Genomic DNA, 17,407 nt, shown 5'->3' with positions numbered 1-17,407 from the left:
CATACGCGCTTATTAATCGCATTCATGCAAGATCTATGGTGGGAAAGAAGGATACTTGCAGGCCCCTGTGTCTCAGTCGCAGCCATGGATGGTTCCACAGGGTCAGATGTGACATCGACTGGAAACCTAAGGCCTCGGAGAAGAAAGACAGGAGAAGAAGATCTAAAAGAGAAATCATAAAGCATGGATACATTATTACAACATACGTGACCTTGCTTGTGTTTTAGTGCTTTCTGCAGTGCTCATCACATCGGAGACGAACAATCAGTGTTTAATTGAAGCCAGGTAACAATTATGTCTAGATTCGGGTTCTCAAAGTTTTGACAGCTGAGGGCCAATTTAGGATTCCAAATTTTGACTGAGGGCTGCCAAAGGGAAATAAATTAGGCGGGAAACGCTGTCAGCATACCAGTGGTGAAAAAAAACATTACACCGTGGACCTCTGGTAGTGAGGTCAAGTGAGATGTAAATCACGAAACTGAGGTTCGTACTTTTCAAAGTAATGTACAGTCGGATTAAAACTAACAAATGTAACAGGATTTAATTGAATGCTAGAGTCGACTTTCTCTTTATATTTAAAGAGCCCAAAAAAAAGAATCTGAGTCTGCAAATAATGCATGATTGCATAATTATTTCAGTGGGTTCACATTTGGATAAAATCCACACAGAATTAGGAAAGACAGCTGGATTGTGAAACACAAGGGGGTGGCGTGGGTTTGTTTGTTCTTGTGTTTGCCGATTGTATTTGGGTGTGTTCCTTTGAACCAAACACAGGTTTCTATAAAGGTATAGCAGCGCCTCCGGGCTACACAGGGACACAGGTCGGACTGCTGCAGCAGAAGACGTAGCCTCAGAGAGAGCCTTCCTCCCGTTCGACTACCTGTTCCACGCTCTTCCCGGGATGGTGTCCTGTCGCGGGCGCGCGGTCGTGCTGGCCTGCTTCGTCTGTGTTTCACTCCGAGGTCTTTTAGCCCAGCCAGTGAACGCCACAGCGGAGCCCAGCCCAGAGACCAGTGCCAAGGTGAGAGGGATTCATAACCTGAACGCCAAAGTCTGCCATTCGCTCTCCTCTGGTGATGTTGTGCACAGGCCAAATCTGACTTAAATAATCTATTGTGTAGCCTACTATGCTAATCTATTCGTATGTTCACATCTGGTAAAAATCCACCCGGAAATATGAAATACACCGATTTTGTATTTTTGTGTTTCTTTGTGAGTGTGTTTGTTCATTTGCATTTGTTCCCTCGATTCGGACTATGTCAATTTCTATGTAACAGAAATAATAACGCAGGGGCCCCAGGCTTCACTGAGAGACAGGGCAGAGTGCTGCAGCATCAGAGAGATTGTTCAATTATTAATGAAATATGTAAACAAATGTATAACCTGCCTATATAGGGAGGTACCTATAGGTATGTTAAAAGGTAGCTTTTAGGAGCTTCTTTGAACACTGGGAGCAACATTGCACTGTTGCCCAATGGCCAAGGCTTTGTTGTGGTAGTAATTGCGTTGTGATAATTGTGTTGCGGAGTGCCGTTGTGCGCTCTTTGATGCAAGCTGTGGCAGAGCATAATTTTCTTTTGCATACGAGGCGGCCCGCGAAAGGTCCCGATGACAATTCAGGGTACCCCTGTCCTAGGACACCATGGTGTCCTGCGCCTGTAGACCAACACACACACTCACACTCTCTGTCATTCCACTGTTCTCCCAGCAGCTTGTCCGCGGGCCCAGCGACGCTCTGAGCCCCGGCGAGGCGGAGTTCATCCGTCAGAGGAAGGAGGTGGTGCTGGCGTCCCTTGGTAGACTAAACATCAGCAGCACAGCGGTGAGTTACATAAGTGGACCACACCAACCGTTTACCCTCCATTTAATGCCATGGGCAGACCATCAAATTCGGTCCAATTTGTCACTGAAGAGAGGAAGAGGAGAGATAGACTTCTCTGCGTATTCTGTCCCCCTTCCCACCACTACCACTTCCGCTCCCTCCCGTTAACAGTGTACTGACTGTCCCCTGTTGGCGGTCACAGTGTTTACTGGCTACGTTAGCTTCTATGAACAACCCCTCCGTCCTTCCTGGCCTGGACTGACTATCCTACTGTTTACAGTATTACTGTTTACATATTTAATACTGGTTTTCTTTAGACATTATCCTTACTGCTATACTGTTTAAATTATTAATATGCTTGCACTAGTCCTTTTTTTGTCTATATTTAATGCAAAGCATATCTTATATATTTTATATATTTTACCATCTATATTATCCATGTGGATATTTTATTTTCTAAACAAGGGTTAATGAGATATAAACGCATTACAGTAGATTAAGACAAAATGTAGAACGCAATTTAGGCATTTTTTGTACTCAATGTTTTTTTATGATTTGAGCGATTCTCCTTTTCTCCCCCCCCCCCCCCCCTCCTCCAGGACTCGGTGCCCCACATCGCCCTGCTGGGCTCTGGGGGGGGGCAGAGGGCAGCTGTGGCTCTCCTGGGGTCTCTCCAGCAGATGGGGCAGGACGACCTGCTGGACACCCTGCTCTACATGGGAGGAGTGTCTGGGTCCACATGGTAAAAAAATATATATATTTTTTTCTTTTTTTTTATTATTATGTCAATATTAATTTCAACAAAAAATATATAAGTAAAGATGGTACCTACCCGGGACTTTGCTTAGAACTGTACTATCGTCAATATAGACTGCTGATATTTGCCTGACGCTTGCTTGTCTATTACCATAGAGTGGCTGCTCAGCGTGAATATTTTAACATGAGGGTTCGACTTAAAGAAATGGTCTGGCTACGTCTAATGTCTTAGTAGAAGAATCACTATAATTCTTCCTGGATCACACTGATGGCTCCCTGGTTCCTAAGCTGATTTGCAAGCTAATAAAACCTCTCGTGAAGCTGCATCAGCAATTCAACAATTGTACTACTTTGTCAGAGAATAATTGTAGTTTGAGGAAAACATCTGGAGTTTTATCAGGCCCATAACAAGCAGCGATCGACCGATGGACTTTAGGAATGCAGCCGTAGTGTCTCCAAGCAGCAAAGAGAAAAGCATGAGGCCTCTTATTGGCCGGCAGTTCCAAAAAAGCACTTTGTTCCCTCCTCTGGGTCCTCTTGGGGCCTGTACCTCTGCTTATGTATTTCTTTACTGCTCTATTTATAGAGCACTTTGCAAAAACAAGCTACCAAGTGCTTTACAAAGACGTACAGAAATTGAATGTGAAAAATTTGACAGTGATTATGACAAGCGAGATAAAAGCCTTTTAACGAATCGGGTAACCAGCGTAGAGATGCTATACTAGGCTTAAATTATTTTAATGTATTTTGCAAGCAGTCTTGCTGCTGCATTTTGAACAGGTGGAATATTGGAGAGGTTTTGTTGAGTGAGGCTGTGTTGATTGAGACAGGAACGCAGGGAGTTACAGTAGGGGGGGGGTCCCCTAGAATGATATCGTAAAGGACTATAAGTCGTGTCGTCTCAGGGCTATTAACCACTCTAAAACAGGACTGAAATGTAGTGAAGAGCCTGTTGACATTCATTTGAAAAATGACAGTGGCTAGATGCTTAGTAGTGCCAGACTTAAGTGCTCGCAGGGTGCAAGGAGTTTAATGGCAAAGGTCAGCAATTACAATGCAATTATGCAATTATCCCTCCTTTTCAAACACTCACTAACAGCTTGGACCTGATTAAAGAGATGTATCCACCGAAGGTTCAGTAATAAGCGGTGCAGGTTTTGTGGTGTCGCTGATTATATTCGAGGTGGGCTCTAGAATCATGTTTACATTGAGCTATATAGGTTAAAGGCAGAGATAGCTCTGTGCTCTAATTGATTAACATTGACAGTGTGGCTGCAGTAAACAACAGAACAGATCTATGAAGTAGATGAGTGTGTGGCCGGTTATTGAGTACCACTGGAATGCCAGAATACACTGAGCCTCAGTAGAGTGACAACATGGAGCCAGTGGTGTGTGTGTGTGTGTGTGTGTGTGTGTGTGTGTGTGTGTCTGTGTTCACGTGTGAGTCTCCGAGGACCATGGCATTACTGCACAGTGATCCTCCGTGGAGTGTCAACATGGAGCCTGTGTTGTGTGTGCGTGTATGTGTGTTTATGTGTGTGTTGATGTGTGTGTCTCCTAGGACCATGGCGTTGCTGTACAGTGATCCTCAGTGGAGTGTCAACAAGGTGTTTTCCAGTCAGGGGGTCCACGGAGATATACCTTGGTGGAGCCCAGTTAATTTAATAGTTCCTGGGCCTTATTGGTGGCTAAAGGCCAAATCCAAAGATGAGGACTTCTCCCTGTCAGAGGTCTGGGGTGTGCTGACCTCTTATCTCTTCATGAAACATGTAAGGTTTATCTGTAGCCATGCTGATGTCATACAGAGCTCACATTCTGTTTCCTTCTGCAGGTCAGTCTAGCCTTGATGAAAGGCACTCCTAAAACTTAAAAACGATCGATGCTAGCGGAGGGAGTTTTAGTTAATGACAAAGTAAGGAGAGGGACTGATGGAAACCGTTTTCAAGAGATGAAAAGATGAAACGCAAAAGCATCTTCTCCTTTTGAGAAAGACCTTCTGAGAAAATCGCATAACCTCCAACCAAATTCGTCAATAGCGAATAAAGCAAAAGACTACTTCATTAGCGTCATCTGTTTGGCTGGAGACAGGCCAAGGCCATACGTACATATGTTCGGTGTGTCTTTATGATTCCAACAAGGCGGTGTAGTGTAACCATAGGGAGAGCGGGGCAGCGGGGTTGTTTCATGGGTACTTTGGGATTGGCTCAGATCGTTTCACGTAATGTGTCTCGGGGCAACCTTGGCCCCTGCCCCAGGCTTTGGTTTGAGTCTATGTTCTTGTAGTGTCATGTGTTTTTTCGTATGTACATGATACTGTTTGCGATTCGTGATGGCTTTGTCGTGATGAATGCTAATATCTGATATAAAGTGTTGTTTATTATGATCTGGGTTACTATTGTTGTATAGTAATATCGATAGCCTCATAGCATGAATGCCTAAGTCATATTTTGGCCAAATTGTGATAACCTAACTCTACTCTCCTAACGCTGCTGATTCACAGTGCCTCATTGGCTATATCCTAAGCCAATCTATAATCACTATCTGTCATCTGTTTGACTTTGGCATATTTTACGCTAAATCTAACCTGAACCATAAAATATAACTTAAGCAATTATGCTATCAGGCTAATGATGTTATGTTTAAGGAGATGCATTTATAGTGGAAAAATAACCAGTGAATTAAGATCCATTTTAAGTGTAGCAAATAGTCGGACTGTGTGGACACAGATAATCGTTATCCTTTTGACACAACCCTGAACTCTCATAATACAGCCTCAGGCACCAAGAACAAACCCAAACATTCATGTCTGTCCATTGAGAGTCTGTCTGGTGTCGCATAGATGGATCAACGTCTCCTGTCAGCCGAGGCCAGTCGAGACAGCACCAACCCATACCCTGTCTACAGCGCCATAGAGAAGGAGTGCTTCAATACGAACACAACAGACGGTTGGACCACACACACACACACACACATACACTCACACAAACACAGGCATGCACACAGTCACACACCAACGCATAAAAGCACACATTAATACAAACTTGGATTTATTTAAGGAAATGGATTTTCATTTGTAACCCTCTCTCTCTCTCTCTCTCTCTCTCTCTCTCTCTCTCTCTCTCTCTCTCTCTCTCTCTCTCTCTCTCTCTCGCTCTCTCTCTCTCTCTCTCTCTCTCTCTCTCTCTCTCGCTCTCTCTCTCTCTCTCTAAGCTGTGTGGTTTGAGTTTACCCCTCATGAGGCAGGCTTCCCAGAGTTGGGTCACTTTGTTTCGACTGCCTACTTGGGCAGCGGTTTCGAGGGAGGGGAGCTCAAGGAACGGAAGCCAGAGATGGATATGGTTCAACTGCTAGGTTATTTTCCTGGTTAATATAAACATGAAAACACGTCCTTCCTGTTTCATGTTTGTTTTCTAATTCCACAACACTTTCCCCTGTGTGTGTGTGTGTGTGTGTATGGGGGGGATGTTTGTCTGGGTGGGTATGTCTGTGTTTTTTCGTGTGTGTGTTTGTGTGTGTGCTTGTTTGTGTTTGTGTGTGTGTGTGTGTGTGTGTGTGTGTGTGTGTGTTTGTGTGTGTGTGCATGTGTATGTGTGGGTGGGTGTATGCGTGCATCGTAATGTTGTTCTGCAGGTATTGTGGGTTCTGCTTTGGCAAATGAGGACAGCATTGCAGAGATTGCGCCTCCTTGGATGAATAAGTTAACAGCTGGTAATTCATTCAAAACCATTCATTAGGACTTGATATGGTAGACCTCAGCAGTGTCATCCTAAAAAGACGGAATCTCATCACCGAGGAACTCTTTACTCTTTTAAGAATGGTCACCACATTGATCACTGCTATTGACTTTGCAGAACTACTGAATGCCTTTTTAATGTCCAGGATCCAACAAGTCAAAGATGTAGGCAGGTTGGCCAACGCCTTCAAGCTGGTTTCTAGATAGTTTTTAGTTTGGCTACTAAAACTACTGTTTGATTATGAGTTAGCTACCCTGGAGCGGTACTTGAGTGATCTCCGCTCTCCGTTTGCGTTGGGTGGCCCCAATGATTCTAGCTGTAAGTTGCCCTCAGGTCTTCCAGCCTACCTCTTCATCTCTTCAGATACGCCCTGGGCTCTGGCACAGACATGCCTCCACATTTAGATACGACGGTGCTCATTGTGTCGTGCTCCATGATTTGCATTCGGCTACACACGTTCAATAAGTGAGCTTCATGTTGTTTTCATCTGCAGTGTGCCCTGTACTGTTTCTTTTGGCTTTGCAGGTACAGCCCTGAAGGACCATCTGCGTATTTATTTCACGTTGACTATTCTGGTGGATATGCTCGATTCTGGAATCACAAATGTCACGGATTTGGCTAAACTGGAAGAGCTGCAGAAAAGGGTTTCTGGTCAGGGACTTTCATTGGTTTAATTTAAATAATAACAAATCCTGTACAATGTTGCCTCATTGGTAAATATCAACTAGAAGTAGGCGTATATGTTGCTTATGAGACCCTCTTCACCCCCCCCCCCCTCCTTAGATAAGCATCTCGAGGTGGTGCCTCTGCACAACTTGACCAAAGAGAAGCAGGTTGAAGAGTTGCAGCGCAGGAACCTGGCGCTGGTTGAAATCGTCCAGACCTGGGTCAAGGAATTGGACAATGGGGTATATAAAGTTGCAGGTCAGTCAGTGACAGTCTTCCTTCAGGATACACAGCCTGATACAGAACAGCACAGGCCTGCGTCATTGATGCGGTCACGTGATGCGCATGCGTGTTACTTCCACTTTGTTGTAATCAGGGCCGCCAACGAATCTCTGTCTGTGTGAGAATCATTCTAGGATAGAGACTTCATGGAAGAAATGTCAACATGACCAGAACATTGTTATCATCAGATAGGCTTACTTTAAGTAGTTTTGCACACACTTTAACCAAAGCAGCTGGACAGAGAATAGTGAAAAGGAATCAGAGAAAATAAGGATATGTGTTTATTTTTTTGTAGTAAGCATTGGTGTAAAGAGTAGACTGTAGATGTATCACATTTAAAGGGCTTTCTAAATTCAATGCATTTTTTCGTTTCTTGAACAAAGGGTTTCATTCTTTTGAGTTAGAGTTTTAAAATGTTATTGATAACCACCCCCTTTTCTAGAAAATAGGATCATGTGATCGTTACAGTACACCATGAATTCAGTGCCAAGCGTTGAGCTTAAGTGTTGAATTCATCCTGTTTTGCAGTTACTGAGTTGATGGAAGTGGTTCTCCCATTGCTGATCAAATGGCAGTGGGGAACAACAGAAAACTTCGTTTACGGGGTCAAAGGTCAGACAGCTCAACGCTTTTTAGCCAATATATTATTATTATTTTTTGGTCATTACATATTGTTTTAAACCAATGAAGTACAAATTGATCTTCAAAGAAGTGAAAGAATACTATCCAAGTAGTCGATTTTACTAGAGTCGGATGTTGAAGAAATCTTAAGGAGAAAGTCTTTCTTTCCTGGTTGCCGGGCAGATTCGGAGGTCCCTGATTGTCTCCAGTCAAGGGTGTTAAACCTGATCGACGCGGGCATCTCCATCAACTTGCCGTACGAATCCTTCTTGGGGAAGAAGAGAGACGTAGACCTCCTCATAGCACCAGAGTTCAGTGCCGGGGAAATGTTTGAGGTGAACGGCCGGCCGTATACTCCCACACACTTTCTGCCTTCATGAAACCAATCAGTATTGCCCTGTGCCCTGAAGCAAAACACATTCAAATTCTGTTTGCCATTTAATACGATATGATCTAGATTCATTTCCTAGATTCCTAATGGGCGAGGAATTAAAATCAACCAAGACCAAACACAGATTTTCACAAGTGTGATACTATGAAATCTATTGCCGATACTATCGCAGGAGATGGTGTCGTTCTGGAGTCTATCAGAAACACTGATTGCACAACTGATACTGATGCAACTGAATCACTCTTCTTTTGTTTTGTTTTACCAAAAGGGAATCCTTTTTTTTAATCTTGAAATGACTTCATACACTTGATATCATCACCAATGATAACCATGATCTCTGCACCATACCTTTGGCCCCAGACTCTGACCCTTGCCAGGGACTATGCAGCTGCAGTTGGGAAGCCCTTCCCAGTGATAGACGAGCAGGTCCTGCTAGACAAAGACTGGCCCAAGGACTTCCCCCGTGTTCCCGGGGGAGAATGACCAACCCACCATCATATTCATGCCTCTTTTCAACAGGATCAACTGCAAAGGTCTAGCGGTCACTATGTCTCGTGTGGATCTTCATGGTTGCCCCATAATATCTGTTAGGTGGCTTGTCTACGCCCTGTGGCCGAAAGAAATACCAAATGTAACATAACATTAACATTCAAAACTTTAGATTTATGTATCTTTACACTGATCTTTGGGGTGTTTCTTCTCCAAAGAAAATCAAAGGTTGGCCCAGAAAAGGAAGGACCTACAAAATGTCATAACAATTAAAAAAATGACTACATACACAAAATTGTAAACATAATAATAAAGTAAAGAATTACGACAATTCTGACATTCTTGACAAATTAAATAATTACAATATGGAAACTCAACAGAAAGATGATCATGGCATAGTTACAGATATAACACTGGTGGATGTTATACATGTGTCCTATTCAACGTTACGACGCGTGAGTGAAATGGTTCGTTGGGCGTGAACGACACTGTGCACCTCTTACCTCCGCACAGATGAGGCCGAGGTCAAGGCCAGGATGGTGGAGTACAGCACCTTCCAGAGGCCCTTCAGCCCGGAGAAGATCGCCGCCCTGCAGGAGATAGTGCGCGACAACATGAGGAACAACAAGGACGCCATCGTGAGGGAGATCCAGAACGCTGCCACGCGCAGGCAGGCCCGCAGGTACTGTGTGTGTATGTGTGCGTTTGTATGTGTGTTTCTATGTGTGTGTTTGTATGTGTGTGTTTGTAAGGATGTTCATATGTTTGTGTGGATGGTTGTGTGTGTGTGTGTATTTGAGAGTGTGTGTGTGTGTGTTTGCGTTCGTTTGCGTGTGTTCGTGCGTGTGTGTGTGTGTCTTTAGCCTTGGAACAAGACGAGTTCATGATTGATTTGCTCCTAGCATAAAGTGAAATAGACTCAAACTACCACACTAACAGGGTTCTTTCTATTTATTTTCCAGGAACGGGACAGACTCTGCTCTCTAAAGTATGGCTGTACGTTAGCATCAACGCGGCTGACACTGTCCTCCTTCGGTTTGACACCAGAGATCTCTTTGATGGCTTTGACATTATTATTAATTTGTGCAACTGTTGGAAGGAAGACTAGCTGGTGTCAGGAATCAGTCAATGGATAACCTTATAATAAAACACACACACACACACACACACACACACACACACACACACACACACACACACACACACACACACACACACACACACACACACACACACACACACACATACACACACACACACACACACACACACACACACACACACACACACACACACACACACACACACACACACACTCAGACTTATGACTAATATCCTCCACATTGTATAATACAATGCTTTCCTCACCCAACGTTCCAGAGCTTTCTGTTTCCCAGCTACCGAGCCACAGATAATATTCACCATGCAGAAGTGATGAAGGTCAGCCTCAAATAAATTTGTTTGACTCCAATCAATGATCAGTTGAATCAGATCTCCGTACCTTATTATAAGGTTATCTGCCAACATTGTAACTAACACCATGCTTGTATGTTTAAAAACAACACGTAGCGTTTCAATTCATAATGCATCATTTTTAACTTTAGCATTTGCATTTAGTATTCCCACTCCCTGCTCGGTCCGCTCAGTATTGTTCGTGGTCTTGAGGGATTCTGTTTTAGACACATGTGTGCTCACAACAATAAAGGTGCAGTACATATTGTACGTCACGTGTCATGATGCCTTCGTTGTGATACATACGGTGTGGCTCAACACTTCCTGTTCACTGCAGATGAAAACCCCCTGGGACCCGCAACAAACTACAGGGGGGGGGGTATGTCAGTGTGTGTGTGTATGTGTGTGTGTGTGTGTGTGTGTGTGTGTGTGTGTGTGTGTGTGTGTGTGTGTGTGTGTGTGTGTGTGTGTGTTTATGTATGTGTGTGTTTGTGTGTGTGTTTATGTATGTATGCATACATTAAAGGGGACCTATTATGCTTTTTCGACTTCTATGACCTATCAACGTTGTTATAATGATTGATAGTCATGTTTAACCATACCAAAGTGTCATATAATGACGTACATGCATTTCGACGTATTCCCTGCTGACAGTCTGGGGTGGCTGTGCAGAGCGCTAAACACTCGGTACAACGTTTGCGATTCACTTGTTCACATTTCAGGGAAACATCTACGTAGACGTACTCCTGCCACGCCCCCACATGCCTGGTACAATCTGCCCGCGCGTGCGCTCCAAGGAAGGTAACCAATCACAACGGAGTTGGGTTGGCAGGAGGGGGGCGAGGGGGTTGGGGAAAACCAGACAGTGTTACCCCTAATGGGGTGTTACCCCATAAGGGGTAACACTGTGGTTTTTTATTGGTCGTCATGGAAAAAAACATAAGGGGTTTTCGATATTTATCAATTAAAACATAAGGGGTAACACTGTCGTTTTTTATTGGTCGTCATAAAAAAAAACATAAGGGGTAACACTGTCGTTTTTTAATGGCCGTCATGAAAAAAAACATTAAGGGTAACACTGTCGTTTTTTATTGGTCGTCTTGAAAAAAAACATAAGGGGTAACACTGTCGTTTTTTATTGGTCGTCATGAAAAAAAAACATTAAGGGTAACACTGTCGTTTTTTATTGGCCGTCATGAAAAAAAACATACGGGGTAACACTGTCGTTTTTTATTGGCCGTCATGAAAAAAAACATAAGGGGTCACACTGTCGTTTTTTATTGGCCGTCATGAAAAAAAACATAAGGGGTAACACTGTCGTTTGTTATTGGTCGTCATGAAGAAAAACATAAGGGGTAACACTGTCGTTTTTTATTGGTCGTCATAAAAAAAAACATAAGGGGTAACACTGTCGTTTTTTATTGGCCGTCATGAAAAAAAACATAAGGGGTAACACTGTCGTTTGTTATTGGTCGTCATGAAGAAAAACATAAGGGGTAACACTGTCGTTTTTTATTGGTCGTCATGAAAAAAACAAAGGGGTTTTCGATATTTATCAATTAAAAAATAAGGGGTAACACTGTCGCTTTTTATTGGTCGTCATGAAAAAAAACATGAGGGGTAACAATGTCGTTTTTTATTGGTCGTCATGAAAAAAAACATAAGGGGTAACACTGTCGTTTTTTATTGGCCGTCATGAAAAAAACATAAGGGGTAACACTGTAGTTTTTGTTGGTCGTCATGAAAAAAAACATAAAGGGTAACACTGTCGTTTTTTATTGGTCGTCATGAAAAAAAACATAAGGGGTAACACTGTCGTTTTTTATTGGTCGTCATGAAAAAAAACATGAGGGGTAACACTGTCGTTTTTTAATGGTCGTCATGAAAAAAAGCATAAGGGGTAACACTGTCGTTTTTTATTGGCCGTCATGAAAAAAAACATAAGGGGTAACGCTGTTGTTTTTTATTGGTCGTCATGAAAAAAAACATAAGGGGTAACACTGTCGTTTTTTATTGGTCGTCATGACAAAAAAACATAAGGGGTAACACTGTCGTTTTTTATTGGCCGTCATGAAAAAAAACATAAGGGGTAACACTGTCGTTTTTTATTGGTCGTCATGAAAAAAAACATAAGGGGTAACACCGTCGTTTTTTATTGGCCGTCATGAAAAAAACATAAGGGGTAACACTGTCGTTTTTTATTGGTCGTCATGAAAAAAAACATAAGGGGTAACACTGTAGTTTTTTATTGGTCGTCATGAAAAAAAACATAAGGGGTAACACTGTCGTTTTTTATTGGTCGTCATGAAAAAAAACATAAGGGGTAACACTGTCGTTTTTTATTGGTCGTCATGAAAAAAAACATGAGGGGTAACACTGTCGTTTTTTAATGGTCGTCATGAAAAAAAGCATAAGGGGTAACGCTGTCGTTTTTTATTGGCCGTCATGAAAAAAAACATAAGGGGTAACGCTGTCGTTTTTTATTGGTCGTCATGAAAAAAAACATAAGGGGTAACACTGTCGTTTTTTATTGGTCGTCATGACAAAAAAACATAAGGGGTAACACTGTCGTTTTTTATTGGCCGTCATGAAAAAAAACATAAGGGGTAACACTGTCGTTTTTTATTGGTCGTCATGAAAAAAAACATAAGGGGTAACACTGTCGTTTTTTATTGGCCGTCATGAAAAAACATAAGGGGTAACACTGTCGTTTTTTATTGGTCGTCATGAAAAAAAACATAAGGGGTAACACTGTAGTTTTTTATTGGTCGTCATGAAAAAAAACATAAGGGGTAACACTGTAGTTTTTTATTGGTCGTCATGAAAAAAAACATAAGGGGTAACACTGTCGTTTTTTATTGGCCGTCATGAAAAAAACATAAGGGGTAACACTGTCGTTTTTTATTGGTCGTCATGAAAAAAAACATGAGGGGTAACACTGTCGTTTTTTATTGGTCGTCATGAAAAAAAACATGAGGGGTAACGCTGTCGTTTTTTAATGGTCGTCATGAAAAAAAGCATAAGGGGTAACTCTGTCGTTTTTGTTGGTCGTCATGAAAAAAAAATATTTTACATAGATAAATGTGTGAATAATATGTGAATATATGCATTAGGTCTACATTAGGTCTACAGACTTAGGTCGATATAGTAACTTTAAAATAATAACTCTAGGGAATAGAGAGAGGGAGCGATGAATTACTGGCTTTTGGAATCACAACCCCAGAACAGACCAAAATAAACTGTCCTCCTCACTTTCATCCTAGATTTAATTTCCATTCTTGATTTTAAACCCAGTCTTGCAAACCATACTTTCCTGAGCCGTCGCCTCTCTATATCGATAGGAGTCAATTTGCATTTCTCTCTCTCCAGATTAATTTAACATTACTATAACATACTGTATGAGAGAGAGAGAGAGAGAGAGAGAGAGAGAGAGAGAGAGAGAGAGAGAGAGAGAGAGAGAGAGAGAGAGAGACACTACTCGCCAAGATGAAGTAATGACTGCTGCAGTGTTGTTCTTCATTAAAGCATGTAAAGTGTCCTTGCTCTACATCAATGTATCAAACGATGATATCATGTCTGAACTCAGACAATGCACCGGGATTATCTGATGGGGAAATGCTCTGAACAAGCAAGTTCATAGCAAGTCTGTTCTACTGTTCATTAGAAAAAACGGAAGGCTCATTTTCATAGCTATAAAATTATAGTTAGCGAACCAGATAGCACACAGGTCAACAGGATGATTTGTGTGGTTCCCAAGTCTGAACCAATTTGAGCAATTAATTGTTTGATGCAATGGGTACTTCAAACACACACACACACAAATGAATGAATGCACGCACACACACACACACACACAAACGCACACACACAGAAACAAACAAATTATTTCAAGTTTACACAAAAACACACACACACACACACACACAAACAAATGAATGCAGGCACGCATGCACAAACACACACAGACACAGATACACACAAACAAAAGAACCCCAGAACGCTCTCTCTCGTGAACAGAGCCGTAAATATATTTAGTACCGCTCTGGCGCCAGGGGGGCTGTTCTTCGCCCAGCGAATATGCAAACCATCACTCCTGCAACGGCGCCTGGCGATCCCACCGGGGCCAGGCAGCAGGCCCTGTGGCCTGGGGCATCTCCTCAAGCCATCAGCTCCTTGCTCATATTTCATCTAGTTTAACCAACAACCAATGAGTCTCAATCAATCAGTCAATATCCTTTTTTTAACCAGGTGAAAAATTCATTGAGATTTAAATCTCTTTTCCAAAAATGACCTGGTCAAGGAGGAAGCACTATGATACAAATAACAACAATTCTCTCTCTCTCTCTCTCTCTCTCTCTCTCTCTCTCTCTCTCTCTCTCTCTCTCTCTCTCTCTCTCTCTCTCTCTGTCTGTGTGTGTGTCTCTCTCTCTCTCTCTCTCTCTCTCTCTCTCTCTCTCTCTCTCTCTCTCTCTCTCTCTCTCTCTCTCTCTCTCTCTCTCTCTCTCTCTCTCTCTCTCTCTCTCTCTGTCTCTCTCTCTCTGTCCACCTCTTAATTGGATCCCTCCATCGTTTGCCCCTGAGGCCTGTGGCTGATGCTTCAAGCTGATCGTTGTTCCTCAAAGGCACAACACGGGGTTACCCTCCAGACCAATGAACCCCCCGGCCATCGGCGCTCACGGTGGTTGCTATGGATTCCATTCAGTCAGTTGCGCATCGTCTTCATGCAGGGGGGGGGGGGGGCAGAGGTAACGCTGTGTACGTATTTATATTCACGAGTGGGGATGGAGATCAGTTTTGTGCGTTTGGTTTACAGGTATTTTATTCACACCATAGGAGAGAGAGTGTGGGGGAGAGGGGGGGGACCCCAAATGAGATCCAAGTGTGTCGCACACACACACACACACACACACACACACACACACACACACACACACACACACACACACACACACACACACACACACACACACACACACACACACTTTGAACCATATTACAGACATCACAACATTTGTTTGGTCACGTGAGTTCCGGAGCCCTGTAGTTGTGGCACGGTGGGGGGCTGGTAAAAGATGCAACACATTACGTTTACACGTTTGCACAAGCTAAGCCAATCACCATGGCAAACACACCGGTAGGTGGATCTCTCAAAACCACACAAAGGTCAAAAATCGAACTTCCTGTTTATGAAGTTTGTACTTACATTTCTATAACTATGCCGGTACAAAATGTCACTCTTTCAATTCAAACGTTGCTTGTTTGTGCTGATGAGAACACACACCTGCCCTTCTCGATGATTCATCACTGGTTTAATCACACTGGGGATGACGGCCGACTGATTGCGATGATCAGGTGACAGAAGGACGTCCGAGGTCAGACGGAAGTCCCCGGGGTGACGTAAACACCCCAAGGCCATATCATTTCTGAATTAGGAGCCAGGAGAGACCGTAGATTGGTGGGATTGCATTGTGTCGGCTAAATAAACATATTCAGCGTTGGGACGGGCCACAGGCCATCAGACGTAAGGTAAGAGGAATGGGGCTTTAATGATCACCAGCGTGACGCTCGGAAACCATCAACTGCTTCAACACACAAAGCACAGGGCTAAGCACAGTGTCCGTTTGAGTCTTTCTTAATTGATTGCTGGATCGTCAAAGGGGCTTTTTGTCTGGATTGATGAAATTAAAGTTGACATATTATACCACCAGGTGTGAGTGTGATTAGCCGTTACAAGCCGATTGAAAATCAGCCTCTTCTGACATCACAAGTGGGCATGTCCACCTAGATGTGTGACGGATAGATGAGCGATGTTTGCTACGGTCCACTGGGTAGGCTGGTAGACTGATCTATCCAGCACACATGTAGGTGGACACGCCCACTTGTGATGTCAGAAGAGGCCGATTTTCAAAACGGTTTGTAATGGCTAATCACACACTAATCACACGTTGTGGCATAATGTCACCTTTAATCTTTACATTTTTGCTCAAACTTACAGCCAAAGCTATTACTAAGCTTAACTTAGTTTTTTATTACTACTAGCTTTGTGCAGCATCTTATCCCAGCTATCTTTGTTGTATACGGGAATGGGTTAACCTTGCGCTTGTTCGTGCTTGGCACTTGGTTCTGTGAACATCCTTAATTTACAGACAGCAATATATTGTTGTTTCACCTTCTTCTGACAAATATACGCATTGTAAGTCGTTTTGGATAAAAGCGTCTGCTAAATGCCCTAAATGTAAATGTAAAACATGTACTAAAAACGTTTTCAATCTTTGGGGTGTCCAGGAAGGGCTGATGTTGTACCTCGGTAACGTACGCCCTATGTTTGACACCCCGCTATGCAACTATAAACAGTTTTCCTCACACAGGTGTGTCAGCGCTCGGAGGTGATCAAGACTCGTGAGGGTATTGAGTATAGAGAGCAGCGGTGATTGGAGCTGGCTTATTATCACTGTCAGGATCAGGGTCAGGCACCATCTGAAACCCAGTCACACATGCCACCCTGACAGCAACTAAGCAAGAGGACGATGGTTATCAAGAGGGTATCAAAAGCTAAAAGAGCTAAAGCCTAACAATCATGTTTTATGTGTGTGTGTGTGTTTGTGTGTTTACCAGTGAATGTGTGCGTGTGTGTGTATGTGTGTCTGTGTGTTTACCAGTGACTGTGTGCGCACGTGTGTATGTGTGTGTGTGCGTGTGTGTGTGGGCTTTAACTTAGTGTCTACACATTGTTGACGGATAGGCAGTCTTTGGAGGACCTTGGCCCTCACCCATTCACTGTCCTGTTGTACCACAGTTCCCTCTCTTGGTGATTTTTGACACACAGGACATGCTCATATATAGGACAATTTAAAATGACAACTAAATTATATTTGGTTCAATCATTTCAGTTCAAAATCTCCTTAAACTGAACTAGAAACTTGTTAGCAAACACAGACACAGCACAATCTGTGTAACGTGAATCCTGATGAAGATTTGTCTGTTTATATGCTTAGTGCCGTAGCACACTCTGGTGGTTATTGGTCCGTATTGCTCCCAGTAAGCTCTGCGCGCAGAGCAGCGGCGAGTTCCCACATAAGAAACATACAAAGACAAATACGTTTCAGTTATTTATGAATTAGTTGTTATGCCAATGGTTTAATTTTGTTTTCTTTTTCATTTCGTTTGATAATATGCAGGCCCTGTGAGCTTAAT

General features: G+C 42.9%; 2 protein-coding genes across 2 annotated transcripts in view; one reads left to right on the top strand and one right to left on the bottom strand.

Moving 5' to 3' along the window:
- The window catches only part of LOC115559599 (cytosolic phospholipase A2 gamma-like), a 10,379-nt gene extending 8,567 nt beyond the window's left edge, over positions 1-1,812 (bottom strand). Inside the window, exons 1-2 of the mRNA XM_030378553.1 lie at positions 1,681-1,812; positions 1-162 (exon numbers count right to left, since the gene is read on the bottom strand). The exon at positions 1-162 is cut by the window's left edge and continues 318 nt beyond it. The gene's annotated coding sequence lies outside the window, so the exon portion shown is untranslated. The remainder of the gene's footprint in view (positions 163-1,680) is intronic.
- On the top strand, positions 773-10,010 carry LOC115559597 (cytosolic phospholipase A2 gamma-like). Its single transcript, XM_030378537.1, is given in 15 exon segments — positions 773-1,021; positions 1,709-1,822; positions 2,422-2,564; positions 4,140-4,347; positions 5,418-5,523; positions 5,789-5,929; positions 6,209-6,286; positions 6,838-6,963; positions 7,096-7,236; positions 7,789-7,872; positions 8,065-8,216; positions 8,633-8,728; positions 8,730-8,805; positions 9,275-9,443; positions 9,724-10,010. Coding segments are annotated over 15 exon segments (1,779 nt in total). The 5' UTR covers positions 773-901; the 3' UTR covers positions 9,749-10,010.
- Positions 10,011-17,407: the final 7,397 nt, after the last annotated feature.

Source organism: Gadus morhua, chromosome 2, assembly GCF_902167405.1.
Source record: "Gadus morhua chromosome 2, gadMor3.0, whole genome shotgun sequence".
Taxonomy (NCBI): domain Eukaryota; kingdom Metazoa; phylum Chordata; class Actinopteri; order Gadiformes; family Gadidae; genus Gadus; species Gadus morhua.
This window is presented reverse-complemented; position numbering and strand designations above follow the sequence as displayed.